At 53.2% G+C, this 26,045-nt stretch overlaps 1 protein-coding gene across 1 annotated transcript in view; it reads right to left on the bottom strand.

Moving 5' to 3' along the window:
- Window positions 1-26,045, bottom strand: part of WHRN (whirlin) — a 107,281-nt gene that overhangs the window by 2,579 nt on the left and 78,657 nt on the right. The window contains exons 7-12 of the mRNA XM_065418909.1: window positions 25,378-25,590; window positions 23,529-23,735; window positions 7,927-7,998; window positions 6,922-7,510; window positions 1,994-2,172; window positions 32-154 (exon numbers count right to left, since the gene is read on the bottom strand). Coding sequence (XP_065274981.1) covers window positions 32-154; window positions 1,994-2,172; window positions 6,922-7,510; window positions 7,927-7,998; window positions 23,529-23,735; window positions 25,378-25,590 — 1,383 coding nt within the window. The remainder of the gene's footprint in view (window positions 1-31; window positions 155-1,993; window positions 2,173-6,921; window positions 7,511-7,926; window positions 7,999-23,528; window positions 23,736-25,377; window positions 25,591-26,045) is intronic.

Genomic DNA, 26,045 nt, shown 5'->3' with positions numbered 1-26,045 from the left:
TCGGACTACTCCCGTTCCCAGCACACCGTACCTGTATGGTGACTATCCGGGGCAGAGGCTGCCGGGTGTTGGCGCCGCCCTCGATGGCGATCCCCAGGGTCGGCGCGCTCTTCGCCACTCGAATCAGACATGATGTGGGCTCCAGAAGGCCAGGCTGTGGAGGGAGAGACAGCAACGCGACTGAGGAGGGCTGGGTGGGGAGCCTTCTCTCCAGGCCATCCTGCCCCGCCCCCAGAGAGACCAGACCTTGGTCTGGGGACCCTATGCCAAGCAGGTTAACCCTTTCCAGCCTGCCTAGCTGTGCTTGTATGGGGCCATTTTCAACGACGGAGGAACGTGGCGCTTGCGATCCCTCTGGCCACGGCCCTGCAGCCTGTTCAGTGACTTGGTGGGAAGAGCAGCGGAATGAGCTGATTGGCTGATGCGAATGAGACTCTGGGCTGCAGAGATCCGACATCCTCGGCTTCGCCGCTGAAGTGGGACGTCGCAGCATCCTGGGGGCAGCCGGAGCAGGATGGTCTCCAAAAGGCCGTTGGCCCTGAGGCTCACCGTGCATGGCAGCTGGGCGGCCAGCACCTCAATACTACAAACTCCGGCCCATCCCCGCCTGCTGTTGTGTGTATGGGCCCGTCTACACTGCACACTCCCTATGGTGGCGTGGAGAGTACGGACGCTGCACGCCCCCAGCACGGGGATAAATAGCAGACTAGATGGTGGGGCATGGTTAAAGCAAACAGAGTCCAGACATGCCACAATCCCCAGGCTATATACCCTGCATGGCCCTCTAAATGCCCAACAGCGCCTCCTCACTGCTATTTTTAGCAATCATAGAACCATAGAATCATAGGACTGGAAGGGACCTCGAGAGGTCATCTAGTCCAGTCCCCTGCACTCAAGGCAGGACTTAAGTATTATCTAGACCATCCCTGACAGGTGTTTGTCCAACCTGCTCTTAAAAATCTCCAATGATGGAGATTCCACAATCTCCCTGGGCAATTTATTCCAGTGCTTAACCACCCTGACAGTTAGGAAGTTTTTCCTAATGTCCAACCTAAACCACCCTTGCTGCAGTTTAAGCCCATTGCTTCTTGTCCCATCCTCAGAAGTTACGAAGAACAATTTTCCTCCCTCCTCCTTGTCACAACCTTTGACATACTTGAAAACTGTTATCATGTCCCCTTTCCGTCTTCTCTTTTCCAGACTAAACAAACCCAATTTTTTCAATCTTCCCTCGTAGGTCATGTGTTCTAGACCTTTAATCATTTGTGTTGCTCTTCTCTGGACTCTCTCCAATTTGTCCACATCCTTCCTGAAATGTGGCGCCCAGAACTGGACACAATACTCCAGTTGAGGCCTAATCAGCGCGGAGTAGAGCGGAAGAATCATTTCTCGTGTCTTGCTTACAATGGAGCGTCCTGCTGCCTCAGCCTTTCCCTGTCACATGTAGCCACACACCACAGTGTGGACGCAGCCTGCTTTTCCCTGTGGCATGTAGCTACACATACCCTAAAGCCACTGCCAGCGGTGTGCAGGGCAGACGTAGCCTCTGAGTGAAGGACCAGTGGCTGGGTCAGCTAATGCTAGCAGCTCCATCATCTCCAGGGCAAAGGGCTGCATGCTTATGGGTACGATGTCTCCACTGCAATCAGGAGTGTGACGGCCGCATGTGTAGACGTACCTGAGCAGCGAAGTGGCAGCAGCATGGACTTTACAAGCCCGCCTGGGACCCTGGGGACGCTCTGCTTGGGCTCGTGTTGCTGCTGCTTTGTTATCTGACCTCGCTAGAGCAAAGCTGGCTCAGGCCTGTCTGCGCGTGCTGCCGTCACACCTCTGACTGCCATGTAGACCCAGAGCACGAAGGGCCCCAGGTTCTAGTCCTGCCTCCCCAAGCAGGGATGAGACGTGCGGTACCTTTATACGCAGCCTGTCTCTTTGCCCAGCAACAACTACAGGTGAGTCCCACTGCCTGAGCTGGCTCTGCTGGGTGCCTCACCGGTTTGGAGGCTGCCTCTGCTGGCCCATCACTTCTCGGTGCCTCCTTGGGGCTTCGGCTTTTCCCAGGGATCTGCTGCCGGTTCTTGTCCCTGCCGCTCAGCTCCACTTCGCCGATGTCCACCCCGCTGTCCTCGCTGAGGGTCTGACCGCTGTCCGACAGCTGGGAGAGCGTGGAGGCTGGGGGAAGAGCGGGACCAGGGCTGTTAGCAGGAGGGAATGAGCAGCACGGAGGGAGACTTCACATGAATACCACAGGCTTGGGCTGGTCCACGCCGGGAACTTACACTGGCATAGCTGTGTCGCTCAGAGGTGTGAAAAATCCACCCCCCTGAGAGACGTAGTTAAGCCGACCTAACCCCCAGTGTACGCAGCGCTCGGTCAATGAAAGAATTCTTCCCTTGCCTTAGCTGCCGCCTCTTGGGTAGGTGGATTACCTACGCCGACGGCAGCGCCCTCCTGGCAGCCCAAGCAGTGTCTACACTGAATCAAACTTGAAAGCCAACACACGTTGAGCCAAAGGGTCTCCTCCTCCGTCTCTGGAAGGAAGATGGGTCCAGATTCAAGCAAACTGGGGCTAATTCATGGGGGTTGTAGTAAATCCACATTCAGTTTGCAATTTCATAGGTTTTCAGTGAAGTTTCCAGTGAGATTTGACACAGTCAGAATTTCCTTTGGGGCTTGTTTGAAAATGAATCACCAAGCACAATGTCGGGGGTTCTGCACTCAGTGGGTTGAAAGCAGGCCCCCAAGCCCCAGAGAAATGGAGCCCCCCAGTTTTGCAGAGCTGAGCTTATCTGCCTTACGCACATCAAGAAACACAGCGAGCTGCCGAACAGCTTGCATCGCGCCTCAGGCAAGCTGATTTAAGACCTTCATTTGCATACATTTGCATGAGATTTATTAACCAGCAATAAATTATAAAAAACTACACCTGCAAATTGGGTGTAAATCGCCAGTTTTTATAGACGCACCATTAACGAGGGAAACCGCATTTCCCATGCACTGCAAAGGCTGAGCAGCGGGCCCAACCTCTTTGCCGCTGCTCTGGGCAGCCTTTGATGTCCCCCTTGACATTACACTGGGGCAGCGTTCCTGCCCCCGGCTGAATGCAGGTATTTTCACCTGAAGTCCCTGCCGCATTCTGTGCAGCAATCAAATGGTTAATCACAGAACTCAGCAATGGAAAAGACCTATTAGGACAGTCTAGGTCAGGGGTAGGCAACCTATGGCACGCGTGCCGAAGGTGGCACGCGAGCTGATTTTCAGTGGCACTCACACTGCCCGGGTCCTGGCCACCAGTCCGGGTGGCTCTGCATTTTAATTTAATTTTAAATGAAGTTTCTTAAACATTTTAAAAACCTTATTTACTTTACATACAACAATAGTTTAGTTCTATTTTATAGACTTATAGAAAGAGCCCTTCTAAAAATGTTAAAATGTATGACTGGCACGCGAAACCTTAAATCAGAGTGAATAAATGAAGACTCGGCACACCACTTCTGAAAGGTTGCCGACCCCTGGTCTAGGTGAAATTCACCCCATGCAGATGGCCAGCAAAAGACCTACATGTCACTTAAACCCTCAGATGAGGTCCCATGTGGCATAGAGGCTACATGGTAGCCCGTTGCAGAGGAGAATTTCACCCATAGCCCATTCCTCCAGACAGTGCAGGCTTGTCTCCCCGCAGCCCCTGCACACAGCAACGCTTCTCTGCCGCTGTGAACCTTCAATCCCATCTGCAGAGGTTAAGCACTCAGACCCAATCAAAGTGTCGGCATGGCTGTCCACAGTTCTGGATGGACATCATCCATGGTCTACTCCACACACACCTTCAGAGAGTGGGTAGTTCTGCCCCTGAGACATTGCAAAGTAGAGGGGTTCTACCAGGTCTTCAGGACATTTGTTGGAGGGAAATGACCTCAGGATACGGTGGGGCTTCTTGACATGATTACGTACTAAGATACTGAGGTAAATGACTATGAGCTTCATTGCTCAGCTCTACTCTGCTTGGGTCCCTCCACGGACTAACTGAGCTCCCAAAGCCCTATCCAGCATTGGGCCCATGTAGAACCTGAGATGAGTTCTCTTCTTTGCCCCTGGTTAGGGCTGTCCCAGGACGTTACAGGTGCGAGGGACGGGAAGGTGAGGTGGGAGTGGTTTGTGACTTGCAGAATGCAGTGCTCAGTCAGGCTATCCTTGACAGTGGTTAGGAGGCAATCTAGGGGAGTGCCGGGAACCGGGAGAGAGTCTGTGTGTCCGCGCCTGTTTGTGCAGGAGATTGGGCTGATGTCTATCAGCAGAAGGCTCGCGGAGGTGCCTCCACCCACAGGCTCAGCAACAGGGAATCGAGGTCAGTGTCCAGGTTGAATGTATGTAACAAGAGCTCAAACTGGACTTGAAATGGGTCTTGGCAATGAAAAGTCAGTTTCTTACCAACCAAGCCACCGAGCGTGCGAGGACAGCTAGCAAGGCAGCATGCGCTGGTGGATAAGGCACTGAACTAGGACTCAGGAGAACTGGCTTCTAGCCCTGGATCTGCCACTGCCCAGCTGAGTAACCGCGGGCAAGTCATTCCACCCCCTTTCCTTTTCCATCCTGGGTCTGTCTGTATTTAGAGTGTTAGCTCTTCAGGACATGGCCGGTCTCCTATTATATCTGTGTACAGTACCTAGCGCAATGGAACCCTGACCTCAGCTAATGCCTCTGCTACTCCTGGAACGATAATAATCAGTAATAATAAATCTGAACAAACATTCTTAATGGGATTGCAGGCGGGGACTCAAACCGTGACTGGGAGGAAGAGGAGGAGGATGACGGGCTGTATCCAGAGCTGTACCTGGCCCTACGAACCCGTTAGCAATGCTATGGTGGGTGGCCAGGCAGAGCATCCTATACAGAACAGAACGGAATAGAAAATCATGTTATCCATCGCCCACCAGCAGTGACATCTGCAGTGTGTAGATGGTATCACTAGAGGGCAGCAAAGCCAACTGCATGGAGTGTTTCCAGAGCCTGGTGCCAGGAGAAAGATAGAAAATTGCCCTTTGGGGTTCCCAGGGGCTCGGGCCAGAGTCCATTCCAAGTGGGCACAGAAAGCCAGTTCGGGTGTTTCCCCCAACTGTATTTTGAGTGAATCACCAGGAGGCCTCTGCCTGCCACATAGTAGGACAAACTTTGGGGCTGATTCTCATTTACACGAAGGCCCCTTTACAGGTCTCCGGGAGGTAAAGCGAGTCACTGACAGCGTAAACAGGCCCCAGTGACAATGAGAATCTGGGCTTCTGACTTCACAAGTGCCAGAGAAATCCAGTCCTGGAGTCTTGGTCACGCCAGAGCTGGATTCTGGCCCGGGGACACCTCAGCCAGCCACAAAGGACTGGGCAGAGGGCCGATGAGGTAGAAGATCAGTTGACTCAAGCGTGAGAGCAACTCTAGGGGTGTCACATGGCAACTCACTCCTTTGGGACCTCCTGTGTTTCCTTTTGGGTAACTTTCCCTTGATGTCCCCTTTGCACTTCTCTTACCCCCCTCCACCGCCCCAAACACACGTTTAAAGGACCAATGCCTGATTAAATCTGGCCTCCAAATTTAACTTTTTACCAAGCAAGCTTTTCTCAACCCAGACACTAATGGAAAAAGTCCCGGGGTTATTCCTCTTTTCTTTTAGAATTCCATCAGAAACAGATTTTATTACCAAACGCAGCAAGACTTGCCCAGGAGACCAGAGGCAATCAGCTGCCTAGCAGAGCTTGGTCTTTAAGTAAAGGTCAGGTAAAATTGCACTGGAAAGCTTACAAAAGTTCACTGAGCACAAGGTGGTAGGGAGGCAGGGTGCTGTAAGGAGTGCCAAGCCCCTCATCCCGCTCTGACAGCATTGCCAATGCCAAGCACTCTGAAATCAGCTTAAAAATCATGGGATTAAAACAATAACATGGGACTCTTCTGATTTGCCCTCTCAGTTTTTGATCCTAAAATTTAATAATTATAATGATACAACACCTAGTTATAGAAGAGCTAGGTATTGTATCATATTAATTATTATTATTAAAGGTGATTTCAAACTTTGATTCGCAATTAGGAGAACTAGGTAAATCTGATATTCTCACATGACTCCAGCAGCTGGGGCTTGCAATAAATCGGGAGAGTTGGCAACATTGCTTCTACCACCACAGGCACACGTTGGGCATTGTCCCAATTTACCTCCTTCCTGCGGTTTAAGTAAAGGGCTTGCTTACATGAGGAAGTTATTCCAGAATAAGGTAGGGCATGAATTTAAAGTGCAGTAGCTATTCTGGAGTAGCTCCCCCTTGGACATTCTTATTCCAGTCAATTTTCCCGTGCAGACAAACCCTTCATAACAAAGGCCCAGATGGTAGTGAGGAACCTAAATGCCTTTGAGTATCTCAAGCAAGGCTGTATTTACAGATATAAGACTCAGTCCTCAAACTCCCCCATCAACTGGCTGTTCTCAAGGGTTTCTCCCTGCCCTTCCCTCTAGCTCTCTCTTGTCTCAGAAAAACTCTCAGCCTTTTCTAACCCAGATTTGGGACTAGTGGGGTGTCTCTGTTCTAGCTGCCTGGGTGAGGCAGCAGAATAGCCCTGCTTTTTCCCTCGGGGCCCTCAATCCTCACTGCAAGTCCTTAGAGGAGGATTCACTGTCCATTCCTGCCCCCTGTGGCATTTGCAATGCTAACATCCAGGCCTTGTGCGAGATCAGGGGAATCCGAGATGCAAATTGACTAGAGGGTGGCTGTAAAGAAGCGTGAAAGAAACCGACTAGTCTCATTGTCCAAACAGAGCAATGCAACAGGGGAACAGAGAGCGAACAAGCCCCTTCAGTGTTAGTCGCCTGAGTGGCAATTTGTACAGTGGTTCTTTAACCCGGCAATGCCCCCTGGGGTCAGTCCAGCAGGCAGAGCCACCCACCTCGGGCTTGGGGCAAGGATCTCACTTCGTTCACGTCCGGCTCGCTGTTGGGCCGATGCACCTCCACCATGATAAAGTGCTGGTTGATCGCTGACTGCGGGCTGCCTTTGTCTGGCTCCGGGTGCGACGGGGGATGGGGAGGGGACCGAGGAGCGGGTGCTGGGAGGCTACTGGCTGGGGTGCTCTCAGGAGATGGGCTCTTCAGTCTGGTTGGAGACTGAACTCTGGGGAAGGGGCCTATCGGGTGCTGGTTGACCAAGGACAAGTGGGCACCCAGATGCCTCCTGGAGCTGAGAGTGGCAGGGGAAACAGCGGCGTAGACGGTGCTGGAGGCAGAATCCGCAGTGGACGCAGAGGCCGAGGTGGAAGTCACGCTGGCTGTGTCCTTATCGGGGTGGCTGGGAGGCGGGGTGGGGCTGGGAGGGGCCACGAAGAAGAGGCCTGACTGGGAGGATTCAGAGGAAGGGCGCTGGGGTGTGTCTTTCGCTGTCTTTCGGAGCAGGGCAGTGGAGGAGTCCAGTGCTTGAGCCGGAGAAGGAGGTGGGGGCTTAAAGCTGGGCGGTTCCTCAGGGAAAGACGAAACATCGTCCTGTGAAAAACCAGAACAAAAAGCCATTAGACGCCACTATGTGGGACGATGGGCCCTTTCCCCTCCTGGAGACCTGAGAACTGGCCCATCACCCCCGGAGCCTGGTGTCCTGTTACCTCCAGTGACCTGCCTCAGATGTTTCTTCCTGACCTCAGGAGCAATCTGAATATCCCCTGGAGTGTGAAGATTGATAGAGGAATAGTCCTGTTTTTAGCTCCAGTAACCATGGATGCAGTTCTTACTCACAAACCCCGAGTCCTTTTTTCTAATTATGCTATGTCATTTGCTTCAATTGTGCCCTGCTGCAGTGAGTTCCACAGGTTAGTGATGGGGGAAGTATTAGAGAAGATGGTGCCTTCAGTCAGCACCCGTTTCCATTTGAGGAAGCACTGGATAGAGAAGGTGAGATATCTTACCAGGGAGATGTCCGGCAGGGCATTAATACTGCTCTGGAGTCCCTCTCCGCTTCCCTCCAGGTCTGCGGTGTTCTAGGCACACAAAGGAAGGGGAAAAACAGTCACTTTACAGTACAGCAACACAAAGCAAAGCAGAGGCCGTAGCACGAGAGGCTGCCCACGGGGTTAGGGTGAATCTTGGAAAAGCTCACACGGACAGAAAGGTTTGCAGCAAAGGGAGGTTTTCAGTTGCAACGACAAAGGTTTGTATTCATGGCAAGGTCTCCCCTGCAGCATGGGAGATCCAAGCAGAACAGCTAGGGCAAAGCAACCCAGATGGGAAACTGCTTCTGCTCCACGTGCAGACTAGGCGGGCAAGGCCTTCGGCTCAAGCAGGAGCTTTGTGGGTTCAAGCCCCGCTGACACGCATTGGACTGTTGTTACGTTTGTTTGTTTTAATAATGCAAGGGACCCCTGAGGCCTGCTGCTGCCATCTGCGTGTCCCCAACCCTCCTGTTGATTTCAGCGGGGAAATTTAGGGGAGCAAGGGATGTAACCATCCAGCCCACGTTTTTTAGCTTGGCAGCATCCCCTTTAAAAGCAGCCCTTTGCTGAAGCCAAAGGGCTGGCTTCTCTGCTCGCCCACCCCGCTGGGAATCAGGAGCGCCGCCGCTGTGAGCGAGGAGACACTCCAGTCCGGTGCAGCGTCTGCAAGGATTGATCGCCGGTCCATGGGCGCAAGCCCCCTTGAGTTCAATGGAGGAGGCACTCCTGTTAGTTAAGAGCAGAATTTGGCCTATGATCTACGTAGTGTCAAGTGCTCAGAGCCACCATGGTGGGAGAAGCGTCCTTCCAAGTAAGTGGATCTCTCAGGGCACTGTCTTTGCTCAGGCCTGGGCCGTCTTCAGAGGTGCTGCTCCAAGGATTGGTGGGGATGGAGCCTCCCAAGGACTAGGTGATGGTCGTGGTGCGTAGCTGCGCTAGACTGGGGAGGGGGTGCAGGGAGTCCTTTTCCTGCTCTAGGCTACCTGGGGAGTAGCCTAGCAACGAGGGTGGGGCATGGCCGAGCCCACACGCATTGGTAAGGTGCACTGGCTGTGACCTCGCTGCTCACGGTGTGAGCTCACCGCTGAGTGTTTGAGGCTCGCTCTCCAGGTCGGGGGGTCCGGTTACTCTTTGGACTATGGGCTTGTCGGCGCTGGGGTGGGAGCCGCCCCCACAGCAGCCTTGTGTGGGTGCCTTGCCCCTGTGACTTGTCCTGGTGAGTAGGGCAAACCCTGCTCCAGGACAGCTTAGCGCTGGAGAGATGTGTCTGCAGTTGGGGTGTGCAGAGCCCAGCCCCCGCCGTGGGCACAGCCGCAGACCGGACTGCCCCTGAGTCTGCAGTGACTGCGAGGTGGTGTGTGCGGATCTCCCTCGCTGTATCTGGGCCTCTCTCCAGGCCCAGGCCTCACTTTCCGTCAGGGATTGCAGCATCGCTGCAAAGAGATCACCCGCTTCCCTTTCCACATTCCCTTCCATTTCACTTCCTTCTCCCCCCGCTTTCCCCCTAGCAAAATGCTTCTTCAGGAGCCCACGTGCCCTGGCAGCCCAGCGCCTTTGGCTCGCTCCCCTTGCTCAGCTGAGCCAAGCTGGTGGTTTGAGCCAATCATATTTTCACTTCCTTGGGGGATCTTCCACTCTTTGGGGGCAATGAAAGGGTTAAATCAAGATGCTCCCCCCATCGCGCACGCACACCTCCCTGACACGAAATCAGACCAGACAGTCTCCGATGCAAATGCGTGCCAGATGTTGGGTGCATTGGGTGGTTTTTTTCCCCCCCCCATTATAATTATAGCCAAAATTAATTATCAAATGTCAAAATACAGCCTGGAATTTGTCAACGCCATCAGCAGAGCCTGAGAAATCAGCAAAAGAATTCAATTAGTTCGTTAGTCTCTCGGCTCGGCGGGGCTGTCAATCAGGGGCAGGGGGGAGATGGGTAACGGCAGCCGGAGGAGAGAGGCTCGGAGCTGCGAGCGCCTGGCTAATGAATTCAGGGAAATGTCATGTCCGTGCACGGAGGGGTTGTGCAGATCGGCTGGGCTGAGGCAGCACTCCGCATGCCAATGGGGCTGGCACAGGCCCAGCAGAGGGGAGGGCAGGGGCCCTGGGCTCCAATCTGACTCCAACACACAGCGGGAGCCCGGGGGGGGTGGGGGTGGAGTTTGCCTCAGATGGGCTGTGACCCCTGTCCCAAGGCCAGAGCCATCACTTTCCTGCCACCATGGCCCTGCTGATTAGAGCAGCTCCCTGTTGGGAGTGTGACTCCAGGCACTAAGCACTCGCTAGGATTTCAAAGCACCTGTCAGGGATGGTCTAGGTAACTTACCCCTGGCACAGCAGGGGTAAGGGGCACAACTTACCCCTGTCAGTCTCTGCAGGCCCTGAGTGTGAATCCAGGCACAAGTGCCCTGGAGCGTGTGAGTTCTACTGCACTCCACGCTTGGGAGTGTGAATTGTAACACGCATGGCCCCTGCTGGGTGAGGCCCCCGGCGCTGATAGGCTGGGAGCATGAATGCGGGCACCAGGGCGCCGGGGTGTCATTCTCACTGCGTGTGGGGGCAGGGAAGGAGAGAGAAGGCAGGCCGCTGTGTCCCCCTGCCCATAGTAGTGTGCTAGGGCCCTGTAGCAGAGCCTACCTTGATTTTGTCTGTGTGGAGGGGACAGAATTGGGTTAAAAGGCCAACGACCAGATTCACCCTGGTTTTAGGCCAGCGTAAAGCCCGGCCGAGGGCCCAGGTGGATGGTGGCAAGTCCTCCACAGCATCAGAGTGGAGTGGCATAGTGGGACTATACCCCCACATGTACTAGGGGATGGCACAGACTCCAAATGCTGGCAGGTAAGCCCAGAATCAGCCCAAAGCAAGTCCTGCTTGTGTAATACCAACAGAGCCCAGTCGTCGGCGGGTGGGATCGAACCTGGGACCTCTGGAGCTAAATGCATGAGCCTCTACTGCATGAGCTAAAAGCCACATGGCCCTTAGCTAAGCCTGTAGATCAGGCTCATTAATCTCTCTCTAAGTGGTCTTGGTGCCACTAAATGGGACAGAACACCACACCCTGGAGGCGCGTGGGTTGCAATTGCAGAGTAGCTGCTGCTTGCAGGGTTTAAATTGGCTTCCTCCCGCAGGAAACATGAGGGAGGGCAGTGGTGGAAAGAGCTCCTGTGGGGTGAAACTCCTGGGTTTCAATAGCACCCAGCACTGCAGTATCCAAGCCCTGCAGCCTCGCTCCACCGGAGGTGGAACTGACGCCCAGGAGAGCGCATGGCTCTGCAGTGTGGTTATAACACCTCTTGATCCCATGAGGCCAGGCAAGAGCCAATCATGTTCTCCAACACACTATCGTCTGGAGGGAACCTGGTCAACTGGATCCTCTTCTTCCCAGCCACTGAGCACAGAGAACTCCTGGGCACTAGCCACAGGCCACGAGTGCAATGGGATCTGTCTACTGGGGGAGGGCGCAGGGGGCACTGGTGCTAGGATCCACGTGCCCAGCATATAAGCACAATGGGATCTACATAACAAGGGAGCAGCATTTGCACCAGGATTCACACTCACGCTCAAGGACAATTCCCCAACCAGGTAAAGTGTGTAGCCCAGAGGGGGGCTAGTTAACAAGCAAATCAAATGTCATTTGTATTCCCATGGGAACCAGTTTATTCTCCTGGCAGGGGCATGTAGAAAGAATAAGATACAGCTCCTGTTGGATTAGCAGAATGCCACTGAAACCTCTTCTAGTTAGACTGATCTCGCCTTCCGCAATTAAGTCAACAGTCAGGCAGTTTACATCAGCAGAAACCACTGATCTAGAGAGGCTGCTGCTGCTACACGGCATATTTCCTTTCCCTCACGCTAATGAGGCTGTTGGTTCATTTGTGCTGGAATGGGCAGGGTCCTGTCTGTGTTTAATGGTTTAATGTTGTCTATTGTTGGATAAACAATTGGTTAGTTTGAATCTGTGGTGCATGTGCATTTCCCCATCTGCTGGAAAGCACTCGCCCCAAGGCCTTCCACCCGTTACATGGCTCACATCCAAAACAGGCCCAGGAGACAATGAAAAGCACCCTCGGCAGGGAAAACGTGTGCAGAAAGTGCTTTTCCTCCGTGCAGCTTTAGGACAGGGAATAGGGGACGGGGGAGAACAAGGGTGTGAATGGACATGGTTTGAGAGCAATGGGAAAAGTGGTAGCGTGGGAGCCCATCCCTCAGTCTGAGGCTAGGTCTACACTACCCGCCTGAATCGGCGGGTAGAAATCGACCTCTCGGGGATCGAATTATCGCGTCTCGTCGGGACGCGACAATCGATCCCCGAATTGACGCTCTTACTCCACCAGCGGAGGTGGGAGTAAGCGCCGTCAACGGGAAGCCGCGGAGGTCGATTTTGCCGCCATCCTTACAGCGGGGTAAGTCGGCTGCGATACGTCGAATTCAGCTACGCTATTCGCGTAGATGAATTTGCGTATCTTAAATCGACCCCCCCCCCCCCCCTGTAGTGAAGACCTGCCCTGAGAGGCCTGCAGGATTAGAAAGCAGAAAGCCTTTGTCTCAGGGCAAGGAGTTCTCATTCCCAGCTAGCCCAGTATTGGGCCAAGGGTTATTTGGCAAGGAGGACAGGTTTCAGTGGGATTAGGCTTTGGGGACAGATAGCCCCAGCAATGGATAGGGGATGATTCATCCTCAGTCCCAGCCAGGCTAGCCGTGGGGCAGGAATTTCAGGAAGGGCTGATTGCATGCAGGGTTAAGGTGGGCCAGTGGGTGTCAATGGAGGGGGACGGACAGTGATTTCAAGATGAGACAATTTTAGGGAGTGTGAACTTCAGTCAGCCCCTCCTCCCCCCGCCTTCCACCCATGCAATCCAACAGAGGGGAACATAGAATTGGGCTAAGCACCCACAGAGAGCTGCACCTTCTTACCCCAGCGCCGTACCCCCTCGAAGGAGAGAGCCGCCTAAATATCACCATCTCCTCCTTTATATGATCTCCAGCTGCTGCCCCTAAGCCTATAATCCCACCAAAGGGCTTGTCAATAACCACACAGGAAGTAGTGGCATTTCCAGTCCCCTTCACATGTCGCTGTTGGGGGTAGGCAGCTGGGTCTGTAACCCTTCCCTGGCCAGATTTTCAATTGCCTGCCTGATGTGCCAGAGACAAGAGCTCCAAGCTTTCAGGCTGCCACATGGGCCAGGACGTTAACAGTGCACCAGACACATGCAGCTCGGAGAGCTTCCAAAATGCACATGCTAGACCCCCAGCACCTTTGAAGCCTGACGTCCTGCAGGGTGAAGTCCACCGAGTTCCTGTTCAAAAGATCTTCCCCTGGCAGGATGGGTGAAATATTAAGACTCCAGAGCCTTATAAATAGGGAAGCTTAGGAGACAGGAATCGAGACCCACCTTTAACACCATTGAGCTAAAAAAGCTTCCAGGGAAGGCGGAGTGAAGAGAGAAAGTATTTACCAAGAGAGTAAAGTCTGCTCCTCCCCGCCAGGCATGTGTGGATACGGACGGCCTGACAGCTCCCACTCCCAGGAGTCTATTCTGGTTCTTACACCATGGCCATCACCAGGAACCTGGTCCAATGTGCAGTCTCAGATAGCAAGTGTGAAAAATCAGGACGGGGGTGGGGGGGGGGGTAATAGGAGCCTATATAGGAAAAAGCCCCAAATATCGGGACTGTCCCTATACAATCGGGACATCTGGTCACCCTAAGTCTCAGTTTCAGCACGACACAGGTAGGGGAGTTTGCACTCTGGTCTGATGGAAGCACATTGCAAAGCTCTCCTGTATGCCGCATGGCTGCTGCTTTCCCTGCCTGATCCGGATGCAGTTCTACTCCAGCCAGGCTATCTGCCTCAGAGCTAACGTGCTTGGTGAGGAGATTGGGTGGGTGGGTGGGTGGAAGGGAGGGAGGGAGGGAGGGGCTGTCTCTGTAGCACAATTTGGCTAGCCTGGTTCTCAGGGGAAATAAACAAAAAACGCTGCCCACACTGATCAGGGAACCCCTGGAGAAACTCTGCCAGTAACAACCAGGCCTAGGCCCAGGTGCAGCTCGCTCAGTCTGGATTATCAGCAGGACCTGGGCTTTCTGGTGACTGCGTCCTCTTCCCCTGCAGGGTGAACAGCTCTGAGTTCCTTCCCTTCCTGCAGGACGGGAGGTAGGGTGACCAGACAGCAAGTGTGAAAAATCGGGACAGGAGGTGGGGGGGTAATAGGAGCCTATACAAGAAAAAGCCCCAAATATCGGGACTGTCCCTATAAAATTGGGACATCTGGTCACCCTAACGGGAGGATTTCTCAAGGGTCACACTGCAGCAGATCTTTATGCTAACCCATAAGCAGGGTCCTACCAAATTAATGGTCCATTTTGGTCAATGTCACGGCCATAGGATTTTAAAAATTGTACATTTCATGATTTAGAATCATAGAATCTCAGGGTTGGAAGGGACCTCAGGAGTCATCTAGTCCAACCCCCTGCTCAAAGCAAGACCAATTCCCAACTAAATCATCCCAGCCAGGGCTTTGTCAAGCCTGGGCCTTAAAAACCTCTAAGGATGGAGATTCCACCACCTCCCTAGGTAATCCATTCCAGTGCTTCACCACCCTCCTAGTGAAAAAGTTTTTCCTAATATCCAACCTAAACCTCCCCCACTGCAACTTGAGACCATTGCTCCTTGTTCTGTCATCTGCTACCACTGAGAACAGTCTAGATCCATCCTCTTTGGAACCCCCTTTCAGGTAGTTGAAAGCAGCTATCAAATCCCCCCTCATTCTTCTCTTCTGCAGGCTAAACAATTCCAGTTCCCTCAGCCTCTCCTCATAAATCATGTTCTCCAGCCCCCTCATCATTTTTGTTGCCCTCCGCTGGACTCTTTCCAATTTTTCCACATCCTTCTTGTAGTGTGGGGCCCAAACTGGACACAATACTCCAGATGAGGCCTCACCAATGCCAAATAGAGGGGAATGATCACATCCTTCAATCTGCTGGCAATGCCCCTACTTATACAGCCCAAAATGCCATTAGCCTTCTTGGCAACAAGGACACACTGTTGACTCCTATCCAGCTTCTCGTTCACTGTAACCCCTAGGTCCTTTTCTTCAGAACTGCTGCCTAGCCACTCGGTCCCTAGTCTGTAGCAGTGCATGGGATTCTTCCGTCCTAAGTGCAGGACTCTGCACTTGTCCTTGTTGAACCTCATCAGGTTTCTTTTGACCCAATCCTCTAATTTGTCTAGGTCCCTCTGTATCCTATCCCTACCCTCCAGCGTATCTACCACTCCTCCCGGTTTAGTGTCATCTGCAAACTTGCTGAGGGTGCAGTCCACGCCATCCTCCAGATCATTAATGAAGATGTTGAACAAAACCGGCCCCAGGACCGACCCTTGGGGCACTCCGCTTGATACCGGCTGCCAACTAGACATGGAGCCATTGATCACTACCCATTGAGCCTGACAATCTAACCAGATTTCAGCTATTTAAATCTGAAATTTCACGGAGTTGTAACTGTAGGGGTCCTGACCCAAAAGAGGGCTGGGGAGGAGTTGCATGGTTACTGTAGGGGGGGTTGTGGTATTGCCACAAGCAGCCGCCCTGAAGTAAGGATGGCGGTGCTGCCTTCAGAGCTGGGCTGCTGAAAAGCAGTGGCTGCTGGCCGGGAGCCCACCTCTGAAGGCAGCGCCACCGCCAGCAGCAGTGCAGAAGAAAGGAGGGCATGGTGTGGTATTGCCACCCTTACTTCTGCACTGCTGCCTTCAGCCCTGGGCCCTCAGCCAGCAGTCACCACTCTCTGGCTGCCCAGCTCGGAAGGCAGCAGCGCGGAAATAAGGGTGGCATGGTATGGTATTGTCACCCTTACTTCTGTGCTGCCGTTGGTGCGGTGCTGCCTTCCGAGCTGGGCACCTGGCTAACAGCTGCCGCTCTGATGGCACCGCAGTGCTGACGGCACCGCAGAAGTAAGGGTGGCAATACCGCCACCCCCCTACAATCACCTTGCGACACCCCCCCCCCTGCAACTCCCTTTTGAGTCGGTATCCCCAGTTTGAGAAACGCTGGTCTCCCCTGTGGAATCTGTATAGTACAGGGTAAAATGACACAAAAGACCAGATTTCACGGTCTGTGACGTGTTTTTCATGACCGTGAATTTGGTAGGGCCCTACCCATGAGGATACATCCCGCCAGTTTACTCTGACAGAGACTACAGGACTCCTGTGGTTTTACACCCATTCCACCCCAACTCCATTTCGATGGGGCTGTTCCTGTTCTGGATCTCAGCTGGAGACGCCTCCAAAATGTTCTGCTGCGGCAACGGGCCTTTCAGGGAAAGGGCTGGCGGGCTGCCTGTCTCCGGCCATGCCAAGGCAGCCTGCCGGCCCTCTCTTTGCTCAGGCCTTGCCAACAATGCTGCTGACCCCGGCTGTTTTCGGTCCGTCTGCGTGGAGATATAAATATCGTTCCATTTTTTGCTGAGCTGCCCTAAAAGAGGACTGGATTTCCCTTACGCCTAATATTTCTGGGCAAAATAGAAATTGCTTCTGGCTGTAAAAGGGAATGGCTTTTAAGCAAAAATGTGCCTTTAGGCGCTCACTCTATTTTAAGATCATGTTTTATTGGCTCTCGCTTTAAAAAGGCCACTGAAGCCTCATGCCACAGCTTCGAAAAACAAGCGTTTAGAAACAGCTCTGCTCCTATCAACAGTCAATTTCTCCTCCCTCTAATGTATGTTATTCATGGATCCTAAGGGCAGAAGGGGCCTTGGTGATCCTCCAGGCTGACCCCTGCAGAGTACAGGCCACAGCGTTTCACCCACTGATTTCTATACTGAGCCCAACCTGCAGCGGAGCTAGGGTGTAATCTTTCAGAAATATACCCCGTCTTGCTGTAAAAACTCCAAGTGATGGAGAATCTACCACATTCCTTGGCCATCGGTTGCAATGGTTAATTAAACTCACTGTTAAAAATGAGCACCTCCTTTTTTCCAGTTATTGCTAACGACAGGAGCCGGGCAGAGAAAGGTCCTTCTGTTTCAAGGAGGATTTTGGTATTTGAAATCTGGTTTGATTCAGATTTAGAATAAAATTCAAAATTCGCCATGAAAGGGCATAAAGTCTCGGCGTTGGGGCAGTGTGCCCGGTGGGCTGCCACTGACTCACCCACTCCGGGGATACCAGGCTCTCAGTTCCCTGGCAGCCCACAGGCGGACTGTCGGGGAGGTGGGTAGGCAAGATGGCAGGAAACCAGTGGAAACCTGGTTTCTGTTGGAACTTCGTCAAATCAGACTGTGTCCACAGAACATTTCAGTTTTGACAAAACAAAGTTTGTCAAAGTTTTTCCAACCAGCAGTACTAACAACACAGGCACGGACACAGGGTAATAATAAAATAACTATTTATATGGAGATGTATTTTATATTCTCAAGTCCCACTGCACTTTACTGACATATATTGCTATACAACAGGGATCACTTCACCCTCTGCTGAAAGGCGACCATTTCTGGTGTGTAGCTTGACAGTAGTTTAACACCTCTGAGCTAAACTACACATCAATGTCATTTTAGCACAGGAGATAACAGAGATCCCATTAAAACAGTGAATGGGGGATTCCAAGTTAGACTTTGGCCAGGACCTGTCCCTGGTCTTACAAGCACCCGGGGGAGAGTTAATGACTGCAAGCAGTCAAGACCACCATTGTCTGCCTCATGGATGTGTGTATTCCCTAGCAAAGGTCACACAGCAAAACAGTGATAGAGACAGGAACAAGGCCTAGATCTCCAGAGTGCCAGGCTCTGGGTGCTGCCGCCCTGAATGAGGCTAAGCGTGGCGTGGTATCATCCCCTTCCCAGGGGCGAGGAAGGCTGGTGTCACCAGGTCCGCTTTGACACACAGGATCCGTTGGACTGCTCCTTAATTCACTACAATAGCAACCAGACCCTCACTTGGGACTCAAGGTATGTGGAATATGGGAGGCCGTGGTACTAACACTGTGCCCCCTTCAGCTCAGAATCTCTCAGGGACCCCACGGAGAAGGGGATTAAAAGGGGTAGCCAATCATCTAACTACCCTTGTGGTTCATTCGTAAAAATGTCCAAGAGACCAAATAACCAAACGTAGCCAAATGTATTGTCTAAAGACAAATACAAAAAGGAGATATACATGCCTTCCTTCCAGGAAGCAAATTCTTATCTTGGAGCAAGTTCACTTCCCACCGAAGGTGTGCGCCAAAGCTAGACATTTCAGCTAGTAGAACTGATAGTGTGATGTTACAAGTTACAAAACTCTTTACACATCACTTCAAATGTAAGTTTGTCCCACTAGTTTGTGCCAGCTTGTCCTTGGTACCTCCATATATTTTCCAGATCTCATTTTGACTGCTACATTCCAAGCGTTGATGAGCCATAACAAAAGTACGCTCCGGCTGTACTTGGTACGAAGTGTTCATGCATCTTTGCCTTGACAAGTTTCCTATTTTTTAATTCCAAAGCTGCCTTCAAGCTTTGCAAAGTGTTGTGGGATATCTGACATGGGTGAAGAGAATTGTGGGAAGCGCATAATACATTCAATTAACATAACTTCCCAACACCCATATATATATAAAATATATTATATAAATACCATGTGCATACTGCCTATTAACGTGCTGTATACTACACCTAACATATATACATTGGCTAACAGAACCCAAACCACTCCATCTAACCTTCATGGTGCTAACTTCTCAGACTGAACAGCACCTTTCACCAAACACTGCGCTATCCCCTCGTCATGGGAGCACTCTGACCATCTAAGTGACTTCCCAGAGAGCAGGGGTCATTAGATGGGGAGGGGAAGTGCACAGCACGAGGCATTTATGAAGTTGCTCCTCTTTCCCTAGAGATGCCCCCCAGCTCACATCCAGGGCAAGGGTCACTACGCCCATCTGCACCAATGGAGACACCGACCAGAGTTCATGGCGAGCGAATTCAGGGGTTAGTAAAGCAGCTTGAAGCCGTCCAGTGAGGTGGTTCTTATTAGCCCACTACTCACTCGAAGCTCATTTAATCAGACAGGTCTGAATTTATCTCCGCCTGGACCAATTTCAAGCCATCCAAATGCAGGCACGGTTCCACTGAAACCAATTACTACACCAGCTACAGTCCAGGTGCTTTAAGATTCCACCTGCCCTGCAGGGTGAATTCCATCCAATAGCCTTGAGATCCCTCCCTGCCGGATAGAAGGGGCTTTTAAAGATCCATTACTGGATGCGCTCAGCCTCACAAAGGAGAACTTTCAATCATTCACTGTACAGTGGGGTCTGACTCAGCCCCTGTGTGATTCCCGTGCAGGTCAGGAGAGCTGCACTGGGGATGAGTTTAGACCAGTGTTTTTACACACCTGCACCCCGTCATTCAGCCTGCTGTCGTGTCTGATTCAGCCCTGGTTGCAGCCTTTTGGGGCTCTGTGTGTCTGGCAGATGTTCTGCGGATGGATTAGAATTGCAGTACATGAGAGTGCCGGGCTTCTCCCCCAGTTCTGTCCTAGAGCCCATGGTACAACAGAACACAGTTTCAGGAGCCCCGCCCCAAAACATTTTGAGACCCCCGCCCATCTAGCCATACCGAAAAAGGAGAGTGGTCGTGCCCCCTAGGTTAAGAACCCATGCTATTATGCATTGCTCTTTATGGCACTTGAACCCAAGACAATGTGGACCTAAGACCTTCAGGAGAAAGTCATCCTCTGCCTATTCTCACCTGCCTTAGATGGCCAATGTGACCCCCCCAGCCAGGGCATAGGCTGGCTGATTACACAGAGCAGCCGACAGATGTGGTGCCATGATGGAAGGAGCAGGTACAAAGGTATCATGAGACAAGCTGGAATGAGACAGTAGGTAGAAAGGACAATCGGGGATAGATCAGATCAGACCAGGAGACTGGCGCTGCGCTTGCCCTTCCAATCTCCTACTGTTGCGCCATCAAGTGCACGGGGAGCTTTTGTGTAGACAGCGCGCCCACATTTTGACGTGGTCCGAATCGGGTCACAGGGCATGGCGGTAAAAACGTCAGTGCCTTGTCTACACTGGAGCTCCAAACATCGCTGCCCCGGCAGAGCTGCCCCGGCACTAGTGGCAGAGAGGGAGATGCTAAGGAAAAGCTGAGTGTCGGCAGAGGCAAAGGAAGTGAAAGCAAACACCGAACGGGGCTGCCGCTGTTCACACAGAGCACCGAGAGGCATCAGCCTCTGGCAGCAAACAATTGGATTATGCCCCCCCCCATCCCTTTCACTATGGAAACCACAGCACGCAACTCCCCACCCCATTGAAAGGACCCTACCTCCATCAGGTCTATTAGCCACAAGAGCCGCTCCTGGGGGAACAGATTCAAACAGACATAAAAGGGAAAAACAAAATGTTAGGGAGGAAGCAGAACAAACAAACAAAACACTGCACAACTCCCTCTCCCCCCACCCCCAAGCTCGCCATCCCATGGCACATTAATTGGGTTCTCTCCGATGCATTCAAATAAAGGCAGCAACCGCTCCGTTCAGAGAGAAGCGCAGGGAGATGGGGCCAAATAACTAGCATCGGTGGACTGCGTGGGCTCTTTCTTGGTTTGCACAGAAATAACAGGCCCCCTTGAGTTCACCCTCTGTCATCTCCTCCTTCGGCATTACTGGGCAGAGTTAAAGCAAAGGATCAGGGATTTAGGGGCGGGGAAGGAACAGGAGCTGGCTGATCTGGCCACACTGGTTGCTGTGGGTACACTAGTCTGAGGCTGCAAGTCTCACGGGTGGAAAGGAAGAGCAAGGATTGTCTGAGGAGTGGTCGTTTTGCATGCCCTAGCTTCCCTACGGACCCTGGGGCAAACCCGGGGCTGATTTACACCCCAGGCAATCCCACTGATTCCTATGGGGTCTGGCTCCATGTGCTCCAAACAGGGTGTAATTTGCAAGGGGGTTGCTCACCCTGGCTCCCGCATTCTGAAGCTCTAGCCCGTGTACCCAGAAGCAGGGATCAGTTGGTTGCTGCAGAGGACAGCCAGAGAGTGGTGGATGAAGGCAGGAATGCATCGATCTGCCCCTTTGGGATGTGAAGGGGTCACCCAATATTTTCCCAGCCTTCCCTATCCCCCTGGTAGCCATTTGACTTCAAAGAGCTAACACCACTCCTTGTCGAGGATTGTTATTTGCCAGCACCCTCTCCTGCCCTCCTATCTCTGGAGATATTTTGATGGCAACCCCCTATGTAGGGTGACCAGATGTCCCGATTTTATAGGGACAGTCTCGATATTTGGGTCTTTGTCTTATATAGGTGCCTATTACCCCCCACTCCCTGTCCCGATTTTTCACACTTGCTCTCTGGTCACCCTACCCCTATGCCCCAGAGTGACTCTGGAGTTTCCTTGTTTGGCTTGATCCAGCGTGTTGCTTTAATCCACTCCAGGTGGTGCAGGAGGTATTAACTATGGGACTCCCATTAAAGGCTGAAAAAACCACGCCCAGTGCCATGAAACTTACGCTCGGAGCTCAGACCGGGCTGCCTCATCCCCAAGAAAGGCCCCTCTGCTTCTCCCCTGTTGGCTGTAGGGTCTCCCATTAGAACAGAGCTTGGCCTGTTTTCCTACTGCCCCCCTCGCTGCGCTTATCTGGCAGCAGCCACGGTCGTCTGGTCCTTTCAGGGAGGTTTTAATTTCCAAGGCAGCTAATGCGTTTATGATGAAAGGCAATTTACGGCCGGGAAATTAATTTTGTGGCCGCGCCGGTGCATGCTTAGAGGTGATTATGATAACTTAATTAGACAGTGCACGCGGCGACGGCCCCGAGACATTGCAAAGGAGTCACTTCCGCGCCGGGAGGAAGAGGACTGGCAGGGAATGCAGATGGCGCGATTTCCACCATCCCTGCTGAGACGGGGAAGGGGGTAATAGGGAGCATGTGTGTTTATGGGGGCACGGGGAAGAGGGGGACTTGTTTAAAGGGACAGCTAGAAAGGCAGTTGGAGCCCAGACCTGGTCAATGAGAAAGGGAGGGCGGTGATATAGGGCGGGATTTTCAAGCGGGCTCAGTGTTGGTCAGTCTCTGCTGGCACTCCCCACTGACTTCAGCAAGTGAGTGAGAGGGGGGGTGGGTGTCCTTAGGGACCTGATGAAGTGGAACAGCTCAGCCCTGCTCTCTCCAAGACAAAGGGCCTTATCTCCAAGCTCTCCCAGGACCTTTAAGGAGCACTCCACCAGGTGCATCACCTCTGCGGTCCCCGGGACCCTGAAAACGGCCCTTTCCCAAAGACCGGGTGTGTCATCTCCAAGGTCCCGCATGACCTACAGCTGACATCTCCTTACAGATCCTGGACACCACCCCGAGGGCCCTAAGGACTTACAACCAGACCCTCCCTAGAGGAAAGCAGGTGCCTCATCCTCCCGCTTGTTCGGTTCCCTTTGGCCCATAGTGGCAGGAGAGTGGAGTCCAGAGGGTGATTCAATGCACTGGTCTCCAGCACAGCAGAGCTCTGCCCCCTCCTGCCCCCATTCCCACCAGAGCTCAGGGGGTGGAATAGCTCAGTGGTTTGAGCATTGGCCTGCTAAACTCAGGGTTGTGAGTTCAATCCTTGAGGGGGCCATTTAGGGATCTGGGGCAAAAATCTGCTTGGGGATTGGTCCTGCTTTGAGCAGGGGGTTGAACTAGATGACCTCCTGAGGTCCCTTCCAACCCTGACATTCTATGATGATTCTATGTGACTGCTGAATTGCTTATGGGGTGTCCATGTGCATTTTCCATGTGCTTCAAGGGTCTCTCCGTTTGCCCTGGATGGGGTCCACCAATACCACTTATACCCAGGTCAGGGGAGATCTCGGGGCACGAGTCTGATGCTTCAGCCCCCACCTGTTACTGAAGCCATGCATATGGCATCGGGGGTAGAAGTGCTGTCATGGAGCCTTTTGAAGCAAACCATATATTCTCTAGGATTATAGCTATGCCTCTGTTGTTCAGGGTTACAGGGTTTGCCCAACGAGAGCCAATCACTGGCCAATCAAAGCTAGAACCTTGCCATCGACAGTGGCACAGTATCTCTTGCTTCAGAGGGAGAGATTTCCTCTTCTCTCAAACAATTCACTCGGCTGATTCTGCCATGCTGTGGAGATGGAGGAGGGGATGGGCCAGGGGGTTGGAAGGCCGATTCTTCCTGGATGCCTGTGGCAATCTGCTTGTGCCCTGAAGCATGTTCGGTTTGATCATGTTGATCTTAGCTTCAGAGCGGTGGGGGCAGTGAATGGGCAGCACTTTTAGAGCTAAGCCGGCAATGCTATTCTCCTCCCCCGCAGGCACCACCTCAGCGCCACCTCTGCATAGAGACTCGTGTGATGTCTCCATGATGCCTGCAACCCGCTGCCAGAGTGGAGCTCCTGCACCGTGTGAGCGCGGAAGGCGGGAGAGAGCGGGTGAGCTTGGAGAGCATTTTGGAGAGCTGAGGGGGAGCAGGTTTGTGGAGGGTTGGGGGGGGGAATGGGGTTTTTACAGGAGGACTTCACAGGATGGGAGGGAAGGGGTAGGGTTTCAAGGAGAAGCAGGATGGTTTGGGAGGCTGACTGGGAATGGCAGGAAAGCTGAGCGCACTTACCCGAGCCGAGCTGACCGTGGTGGAGGTGAAGTGGCTGCTAGTGGAGGAGCCGGTGTCGCTGTAGGACGTCATGGAGTAGGAGTCCGCACTGGGCACCGAGGGCTGCCGGGCCTTCATGGACTCGATCTCCCGCTTCAGAACCAGGTTATTGAAGCGATCGAGGTCCTGGGGGGCTATCACGCCCCTCACCTCAGATAGCAGCGAGAACTGGATGTGGGGGGGAGGGAACGGCCAACATGGAGACAGTGCATGGGACAGCTGGCCGTTCGCTGCACCATGAGGCCATGCATTTTTTTAACCCCTTAGGGCCAAGTGTTGGAAATCCTAACAGCAGCCACCACCTTTGCAGCCAGGCCTCCTAAGCGGACCCCACAGTATTTTCAGGTTTGCACGCTCCCAAAATGACCATGTGTGCTCCAGCCAGCAATGATGCAAGCTGATGACCATGGTGCACGTAGAAATGCACAGATGTGCATGTGCAAATGCTGCATTTACTAACCGCGTCTGTATCAAACCCAGCTGAGCCCACAGCCCCCTTCAGAACAATGCTCTCCGCTCTCAGCACAGCGGGCGCGTTTCACAGCCGCACAGAGAAACCCCAGTAAATTGGACAGCCATTTGCTTTTCACTGTTCCTTCCTCCGGCAGCGAACTCCTTTTACTCCCCTTGTGGCCAGGAGCCTGGTCTCATTATGCAATCGGCAAAAGCAGAGTGAGCTTCTGTCCCGTTTCTTAACCACAGCGCTCCGCGGATTTAGAACGAGACCGGCCCATTGTTTAACCGCAGCGAGAGTGGGAAGGGTATGCGGCGCCTCCTACTCTGCTATCACAATGGGGGACAAAGGCTGGCCGCCCTGTTACCTGAGTCCAGTGGGGTGGAGGCTTTGTATTGCCTGCAGCAGCCCACATCCATCCGGCACTAGTTCGTTAAGAGCAGTACGGGGGGGTCAGGGCAGTCAGTGACCACCCCATTCCCAGGGAGCGGTGTCTTTCAGGATGTGCCCCTCCCACTTTCTCGCCCCTTTGCTCTGCCCCCGCATATAGCCCTGGGTGATTTCATTGTCCACCTGGTGGCTGTGGGAACGGATGCCCCATTGCCCTCCTCCAGAGACACGCTCCAGCATGTTTGCTGGACTTGCCTGGGCTTAGAGGGGCTGAGTCCAGGCTCCTGCCCTCTGTTGGCTCCAGGGTTCCCTCCCAGCTGAGAGCGAGCACAAAGAACTGTGCCTGGCCAGATCGCACAGGGGCTCTGCCGCTGTGTGTCACGGGGACCCCAGCTATCTCCAGCCGTATGGCTGGAGCGACTCTAAGCTCCTCACACCCTGGCACAGAGTTTGTGCACCAGGGCATTCTGGAGAGGTGGTTCAGGCTGTAACCGGCTGCCATCACAGCCCCTTGTTTCAGCCACTCCCTGCACCCATAATCAGTCATTAGTTGTGTTGTGGCAGCACCTAGAGGCTCCAGATCAGGGTCCCATTGTGTTAGGTGCTGCCCAGACACAGAGAGACAAAAAGCTTACAATTTAAACAGACAATGGGTGGGAGGGGAAATAAAGGCCCAGAGAGGGGCAGTGACTTGCCCAAGGTCACGCAGCATGTCAGTGGCAAGGCTAGGAACAGGCTCCCGGTCTCCTGGCTCCCAGTCCAGTGCCCTCCCAGCGGATCATACGGTATTTCTGCTGCAACTTTGGCTTGGGGAATTAGTTGGCCTACAAAACCGCCCCGTTTACTAATGGCTCGCCAGCTGTGGTGTCGCTGGAGCCGGGCTGACTTCAGCCGCTACGCGCGGTTCCATTCGCTCTGCTGTGGGTGAGCTGCGCTTCCCTGGCGCTGGGGGTAGCTCTGCCTTACCTTGGCGTGCGTGTTGAGTAGCTCAAAGAGAGCCATCACGAGGGAGTCAACGGAGATGTTGGTCTCCTTGTATTCGTCCAGGTAGTAGGCCATGGTCGCCCGCTCCTGTTCGTTCAGAAGGTGGCGAGCTTGCTCCTCTAGCATGACGCGGGTCTGGTTCACCAGGCTGCTCAGCGTCACCTGGGAGCCAGCCAGGCCCCTGTAAAACACGGGCTGAAAGAGAACACATGGGAAAGGGTTTATCCTGGGGCTGGGGCTGAGAAACTGGCCTCAGAAATGCAGCAGCAACAGTAGACAGAGGTCAACCGTAGCGCCACGTTAAAGGTTACATCCTCCCACCCAGGGCCCCTGCTCAGCCATTCCTGGCCAGCTAACACTTCTGTCAAGGCTGACCTGAACTGAGAGCTGGGGAAAGGTGCCTGATTGGCGGCCGGCCTATAGGCTGAAGGCCTCTTATCTTCAGAATAGGTGCAATATGGACAGCGGCAGAGCCATCTTCTCTCCAGCCCAGAGTTGCCGCCCCTCAGCCCAGGCCGGGAGGGACCAGGTCTGGGTTGAGAGGGGAGTGAGGCCTTCTGGTCTGTTTGATTCTCGGCCGCCCGGCTCAGGCTCCCGCTGGTGGTTTTTGTGAGGCGGACGCTGAATGGAGAGCGCAAGCTCATTTCCCG

This window comes from Emys orbicularis, chromosome 18, assembly GCF_028017835.1.
Source record: "Emys orbicularis isolate rEmyOrb1 chromosome 18, rEmyOrb1.hap1, whole genome shotgun sequence".
NCBI lineage: Eukaryota > Metazoa > Chordata > Testudines > Emydidae > Emys > Emys orbicularis.
Note: the sequence above shows the minus strand (reverse complement) of the source record. Positions and strands in the feature narration are given on the sequence as shown.